Source organism: Lasioglossum baleicum, chromosome 8 (genome assembly GCF_051020765.1).
Source record: "Lasioglossum baleicum chromosome 8, iyLasBale1, whole genome shotgun sequence".
NCBI classification, from domain to species: domain Eukaryota; kingdom Metazoa; phylum Arthropoda; class Insecta; order Hymenoptera; family Halictidae; genus Lasioglossum; species Lasioglossum baleicum.
The window spans coordinates 17,865,845-17,873,404 of record NC_134936.1 but is presented as its reverse complement, the minus strand read 5'-3'; the positions used below and the strand labels follow the sequence as shown (position 1 = coordinate 17,873,404).

Here is a 7,560-nt window from a genome sequence, read left to right as displayed (position 1 = left end):
GCTTAACGCAGTTCGAGTACTTAATCGCTCAGTTTATTCGTTTGGACAATTAAACGATACATATACATGGTGTTTACGAATTACATGTCTGTCACTCTTTCTCTCGCTCTCTTTCTTTTTTCTCGGGCGCTCTCTCTTTCTCTCCCTCTCTCTCGCTCTCTCTCTTTCTCTCTTATAGGTCTAGATACATCGACAGCGATCGAAGGCGGATACATCGACATCGAAGGATGCAAAGTACTCCGCGCCACGATTGCGTAGCTACGTTATTTTTTTTTTCTTTAATGATAATAATAAAAATTAAGTATAACTACCCTGTAAAATACGTAATGCGAAAGTTCATTGATATTCGTTTATATTTATTCGTGATTGTAATTCACTGATACTCGAGAATGATACTATCGTTTCGGGGTTAGCGGTATAAATAGGTAAACGCTCTCTGCAATTCAATAGATTCGCAAGTTTCGAAGGAGACCTATGATATAATGGATTATTCAGGCAATCGACAGTGTCGGGCAGTGCGTTCTCTCCGGTCGACGCGCGATACTTAAATCGTGTGTTCGATTTTGACCGTAACGCCGCACCACGAATGGGTATGGCGTTTTGTACAAGGAAATATGTACCGGTGGCGCAACCGGTGATACGCGGATAAAAGATGATAACGTCGCACAAACACGCGAGCGAAACTCGTATGTGTACGTGTTTTGCGTGAATGAACGTGTATGTTGATATTCGTGTCGTCGGAGTGTTTAAATGTGTGCGTGAATGTGTTTTGCGCTGGCACAGTTTCAGAGATCGGTGTCGTACCAGGCTGCGACCTGGTTGTTGTCTTGTGGCGGTGCGGGAAGCTCTTCTAAATGATCGAAACTCAGGTCACCCTCGTGCGCTACGTCCATAGTGTCCATCGCGCCATACGTCGACCCTCCACCTATCTCCAATCCTTGCATGGAATCTACTGGTATCTGGCCATAACCTGTTCCGGAAGAAAATGTTTCATGATCAACACCAGACGGTCCCCTCTTCGATCCGATCACACGAATCGACAAGAACTACGCCGCTAAAGATTTGTCTAAAATAGTTTCCTCAACCAGTAATAAGTAGAGCACAACGGTCGCTAAAGTATTCGCAAAAGATCAATTTTCTTGCCGAGAGAGAGAGAGAGAGAGAGAGAGAGAGAAAAAGGAAAACAAAACATTCGTTGCTCTTTCTTCGCAAGATACACGAGTAAACGAGTAAAGGTACGTGAACGACGACAAACGATAAACTTCGAACAACGGGATCAAAAAATCCAAAAGCAGAACGACACGCGCGAATAAAGCAAACCAACTTCTCGAGGCAACGAGAGAAACGACGAGAAGTCATCGATACGAGTAAAACGAATCATCGAAACTTGAAATCATGTACGATTTTTCACAGTGTTTTTCATTTTGGCTGAATCGAGAAGCGAGCGGCGGCACAAACGAATTCGTCACGACTCTGTTGCGGTATTCGTATGACTGAGCGCGTTCTCTCGACACGTTCGCGAAAGCGAACACCTTATCTAATTACTTACGAATACGTTTCTATTCTTCTTTCCACCGTAAAGTAGATTCAATTAGGGAAAAGGATAACGAAAATACGTCATGCATGAAAAACTTTTTCTGCGAGTAGAAAGATTACGGAAAAAATCCCTAATGAATCTCTGTGTGTATTGTGCGTGTAATACGGTATTCAACGAGAAAGAAAGAAAAATGTGCATTCGCAAAACGTGCAGTTACAAATAGGATACAATTTACAAAAACTCAGCGATAGATACATACGTGTGGCGACCATAATAGAAATATTAAATGTGGAAACAATGAAATGCGTGTGAAGAACATGTAGCGATTAATATAATCAAAGAAGCATAGAACAGTAAGTAAGAGCTGAGTGTCACCTATGTTACTGCGAGATACTGTTGATAGCCTGTATTTTAATATAAGTCCGTGGGTTAAGCTGCTGTTAAAACAACATTTAATTAAATGCGCTGCTTTTCTTCTTATCGTCGAGTAATAGTAAGATACAGTATTCTAGAGACACGTGTTATTCGAGAGAAGAAACTCTTTGAAATCCGCGAAATATGCTACGTATAGAATGTATGGATCATAGAAAAACAAGAAAGGCACGAGCACACGAAAACCCGCAAACCCATTACAAATCTGTTCCCGTTCCAATGCACGGACCCATTACGATTTAACACCCGTTCTCCTACGATTCCCACAGTTAATGCGTACATTCTTGTTCCCGCTAACTCGCGTAAGGCGAGATGCTACGAAAACTCCCGGAGAAGATTAACGGTGACGTTAGGATTGAATCTCGAACAGAGAAATTTGTAAGTTCGGCTACGTTCCACTGAGGTTTTCGATCGTTCGAAAGCGATAATCGGATAGAGAAAGGATGACGCCAATGACTTACCGTGCGGCTGATACCCTCGACCTCCGTGGCTGCTGTGTACGCTAGGAGGTCCTTGTCCATACATACCATCATAGCCTTGATCAGGGCCAAGCATGTCCTGAAGATTAGGTAGGCTCAGATCAACACAAAACGTATCTTCTCGTGTAGGCGTGTCTTTAACACCGCGTCGAGAGTAAAGGGCGAGTAAAGACGACTACTCGTCGTCGCAGTATCGTGTCGGCAAATCGCGATGAAAATTAGTAAAGGCGGCGGCGATACGATATATGCATATGTATAATATGAATACGGGGGTGTAGGCACGGATACGGATGTGGATACGGTTACGGATGCGGATACGAATACGGAGTGTAGAACGTGTGTCGGTGTGTAACGCGTCTGTTGTTGCGTTCGAAAGATGGAACAGATGAGGAGAGAGAGAAAGAGGAGAACGAGAGAGAGAAAGTGTTAGAGAGAAAAGTAGGTAGGTGAGCGAGAGAGTAAAATATCGCGGTAATGTCGTTTTCGTTATACTCAGCTTTGAAAAAGGGATTGAAACACGAATGGAACGAAACGCATTCTCATGCATAACGCAACGTTGCAAACTGAGGATGATAATGATAAAGTCATCGCTGTACATTTATTACAGGTTCCATTGCTCCATTAGGCACGACCCTGGCACTCGATCTACGTTCGCGGACAACGCGTTCGATAGGAATGCATTTAACAATACAACTGTACCGAAACAACTGTACGACTTGCACGATTCAAATTATTCTGCTTCGACACAACGTTGATTAAAAAAAAAAAAAGAAAAAACGAAGAGAGAAAAAGAAACAAAAAACAAATATAAGCCGCGTTTGCGTTTCTCGTTGGATTCGTTTGTCTTTCGAAGATGTTTAAAGTTGTGCAAACTGGAATAATGGATAACGACATTTACTTCTGCAAACTATCTAGTCGTACACTTCTAAACTTACATGGCGGGGAAGATTACGTGTGCAAGTATGTACCTGCTGTGTGACTAGGTACTAGGTCAGGAGAGTATTCGCTATCGCTATTCCGTTTTCGTGGCTCAATTTACTTAACACTGTGTAACCGATCGTGTACAGAAGGAACTCGTATGTGGCAAATTCTCCTCGATAATCCGATCGCCTGAAATCTATTCGAAAGCTACACACGGCACACGGTACAAGGAAATATTAAATAGTGCATATTCTTATCGCAGCACATGCCGCCAGATCAGAAAAATATAAGGAAAACGAACAAAATAAATGGTCCGTGTTACAAAGTGTCGGTAAAAAAATAAATTTAGCCACGGCGTAAGCGAGGCATGCATCGATGACTAGTAAGTATCGTACGGTACCTGTAGATCCGGGGGCATCGCGAAGTCGCCGTTGTTCCATAGATTTGTGTCCTCGCGGAACAACGAGTTGGTCAGTTCCATCGAGAGCCGTTTTTTGTATTCCTGCGGTTTGTCGTCGCTCATGCGAAATAGCACGGCGGCCGCGTACGTGGCGACACCCTCATTTCTAGAGTGGAGCAGCTCCGTCAGAGGAGAGGTAGCACCTTCTTGTTCTATCATTTCAGCACCTTCTTTGTCGGCGGCGAGCTCGCAAAGCACTCCAGCTGCCACGCGTTGGATATTCTCAATCTCGTTGAACAGCAGCTGCGTTACGATACAAAACGATTAGACGCCGATTGTTAAAATCGATAAAGAACCAACAATTAGAACGAACCTGCACGAAAATCGGAATCACGTTATGCGATCGGATGATCACCCTGTTATGCGACTCTCTCGCGAGAATATGAAGCGCTCCCACGGTCCCTTCCACAATTTCTTCCATGCGCACACCGCCGTCCGCGAACGCTGCCGAAGTCTGCTGGCTTCCGGTGCTCGCCACGGACGATCGTTGCTGCTGAACAAGAAATTTCGTGATTCTACGTATCGAGAATGCATCGAGGATATCGTAAGAAAGATTAGCCTACTCGTTGCGTCTCGGGGAAAGCGTCCATCAGAAGTCTGACGAGGTCGCGAATTGCACCCTGATCGCGAAGCGGTCCGTGATTCGCCGGGCACAGCGCCAAGTTGCGGATCAATCCAATAACCGCTTTGACGAGGGGCCAACGCGACGGTGGTTGCAACAGTTTCACCGTCACTTGGATTCCATAATTCAGACGAATGGAGTTCTGCGCCGTTTCCGCCTCTCCGTGGCGCGACGTCAAATGACGGAGCGCGCATACCGCCGGTTCGCTGATCTCCTCTCGGCTATCCGCGTAAATGATAGTGCGGACCAGGGCGTCGACGCCTCCGACTTGGCACACCGTTACTTTGTTGCGTTGATTGTTGCAGGTAAGATTCGACAAGATACCGGCGGCACAGGTGACCACGTTCACGTCGGTCGAGCTCAGCATCTGCACCAGGCTCTGCAACAATACTTCCAATCCGTCTACCTTAGTGCCGGCGTCGGACAAGTTTCGCAGCGTCCATAGACAATTCTGGACGAGCCTCTGACTCGGATTTCCGAGATGCATCGAGAGCGCTTGCATGCCACCTGCGTCGACGATCGCTGGTTTGTTGCTCGCGCAAACCGACAACACCTTCAGCACCCGCGATGTCGTCCACAAGAGCTTCTCGTAGTCGTAGGAGCGCATGATGCGTACCAGCTCGATCGGTCCTTGCGAAGCCAGTATGATCAGCTTGCTCTCTTGGTTACCGTACGCCAAGATTTGCAGGCAATCGGTCACTATGGCCAAGAATTTGACGTTGTTGCGCTGAAGCAACGCGACCATCTTTTGCAAACCCCCGGCGATGCGTACGGCCATCTTCGAGCCGTCCTGGTGCAACAAGAGATTGTGAAGGGTCGTGATGGCATAGAAAAGCACGGACTCCATTTGGGAGCTGAGCAATTTCACGAGGGCTGGTATGCCTCCGCTCTTGAATATAGCCAGCAAACCTTGCCTATGATGCGACAAGTTGTGCAAAGTGCCGACCGCAGCTTTGGTCGACTCGAGGTCGTTGCTCTTCGAGATCGCGTGCACCAACGCGTCCACCATTTGAGAACTGTTCATGATCGCATGACGAGACGCCTCTTTTTTCGAGAGCTGGTGTACCATTATCGCCGCCTTGGACACGACAACCTGGTCCTCGTCGTTCAACAGCTTGATCAATTCCGGTATCGCGCGAGTCGCCAGATCCGCGTCATCCTGGTAATTGATTAAATTGACAACTGCGTGTTTCAGCATTTGACTAGGCTCTGCTAGTCTCTGCACGGCTGTGGGTTGAGCAGGATCGAACTGAGTGGAGGGAATCTCTATGCCTTCCTCCAATGTTTCGGGGAACATAGCAGCTCGTACCCGCTGGGACCTTGTGTGGCTCAGCTGCTGGTTCATCTCGTCTACCTGATCTTGGGTAAAACCCTGGGCGAAGCCCTGATCCAGATCGAACATCAGAGGATCTCCCTCCATCTCGTCATCCTCCTTGCCCGAGAGGGATGGTGTTTGGGTGACGGTGCCCGAATGAATTCCAGAGTCCACCATGTAGGAGTTTTGCTGCCACATCAGGGTCTGTTCTTTGGTGGAACCCATGGGCAGGTCCCCGGGTCCCTGGTAGTTCCCATGAGACACTGCGAGAAAAAGGGAGTACGTTAACTTGGAGCGGACTGAAATTTCTGTGGTGCACTTGCAAAGAATACTTACTCGGTCTGGATTGATTCATAGACATTTGGTAACTCATGGCTCCTACGGGAGAGTCTATCCACACCTGCGGACAGAGAAACGTTGTAACGCATACGTGTGACGTATAATCGATGGTTGTAAAATTTCAAACACAGTCGTGTGAGTCAAAGTCCGCGATCTATCGCGTTCCGTATCGGAAAGCGATAAAAATTTCGTATTACATGTCCGCGAGGCGTAACCGAACGCTATTCGTCACGTTGCCGAGTACAATCTACAAAGACGCGAAGACGCGCACAGGGTCAGTGCACCGTGTCGCGAATAATGGAAGGAGGACGAGCCCGCACGGAATGTGGCCGGACTCGAAAAATTCTTCCGTGCGAGGGTCCCCGCAGCTTCCGCTTTTGTCGCGCGACAAGCCGCAAGGTGTTGCTCGAGGAACGACGCGACACGATTCGATTCGAAAGAATGTGCTAGAAAATCACGGCGGCCGAGAAGCAGCTAGAGGTGCGGAGAGGAAGCGCGAACGATTCTCTCGCTCGCGAGACGGAAGGTAGAGGGACGCGCGTGGGCGTGCGGCACACAACAAAGCCTCCGAGATCCGAGAATCCAATGCATCACCATTTTCCGAGGATCGACGACCAGCGAAGAGCGGTGCGCGGTGCGCGGAGAACGACAGGGAAGCGAGAACGGAACAACGGAAGAACGGTCGAGAGATACATTAACCGCGATATACGTGTACACTGCCGGAACAGAGAGAACAGAGAACGGAGGAGAGAGAGAGGCACGCACACAGTCGGACAGACAGACGGGGAGAGAGAGAGAGAGAGAGAGAGAGAGAGAGAGAGAGAGAGAGAGAGAGAGAGCGAGAGAGTGAAAGAGGAAGAGAGAGCGAGAGAGAACGAGTAACGAGAAGACGGAAGAGAGAGAAAGAAGCCCGAGAAGAAACACTTTGACACACCCAGCGTAAACACTACCGTCACGGAAATGACAAGTTTTTTCCCCCCTATCGGTCGACGTACGTACGATGTAATGGCGAACGAACTTGGTATTCTACTGTGCTTACCGTATCGCGAGGATCGGCCGACGGCGATTTCGTGAATCGTGCTCGAGCGAGGACACGGCTGGTTCGGTACCGCGACACTCGATCCACCAAATTCCCTTTTGCCCCCGTGAACCGACCGCTTCTTCACCTTATCTCTTCTCGCCACGGAGCTCTCTTGGCTTGTCTCTTCGCTCGGGTCCGTCAACTAAAGATGGCGGAAAACGACGCGCAATCTTCGACCCTGCCGCCACCTGTCGGCCGCACCGACACTCGACGCGTCGAGAAAAGTCGTCGCGCAGCGCCGCTATTCGCCCGCTACACGTATTACGTGTACGTGCACGGTGCACGATGCACCTACACTCTGTTTCGCTCCGCGACGCAACCTCGATTAGTCGGATGTCTCTAGGAGGGTATTTATCGATTTTTACCCGTCACGC

The 7,560-nt window shown here is 48.4% G+C and overlaps 1 protein-coding gene across 6 annotated transcripts; it reads right to left on the bottom strand.

Moving 5' to 3' along the window:
• Nucleotides 1-11: 11 nt before the first annotated feature.
• Nucleotides 12-7,335, bottom strand: Arm (armadillo). Of its 6 annotated transcripts, none has more exons than XR_013009480.1 (8): nt 6,700-6,843; nt 6,103-6,166; nt 4,393-6,029; nt 4,143-4,322; nt 3,770-4,072; nt 2,431-2,527; nt 1,913-1,974; nt 831-970 (listed from the first exon to the last, which is right to left on the bottom strand). XR_013009480.1 is itself a non-coding variant. In XM_076429359.1 (7 exons), exons 2-7 carry the CDS (start codon nt 6,137-6,139, stop codon nt 786-788), a joined length of 2,439 nt encoding a protein of 812 aa, XP_076285474.1. In that variant the 5' UTR covers nt 6,140-6,166; nt 7,145-7,335; the 3' UTR covers nt 12-785. The 6 variants fall into 6 exon arrangements, 4 of the variants coding, with proteins under 4 accessions (XP_076285474.1, XP_076285476.1, XP_076285473.1 ...); XR_013009481.1 differs by having other exon boundaries at nt 1,913-1,971; XM_076429359.1 differs by lacking the exons at nt 1,913-1,974; nt 6,700-6,843 and adding an exon at nt 7,145-7,335 and having other exon boundaries at nt 12-970.
• Nucleotides 7,336-7,560: the final 225 nt, after the last annotated feature.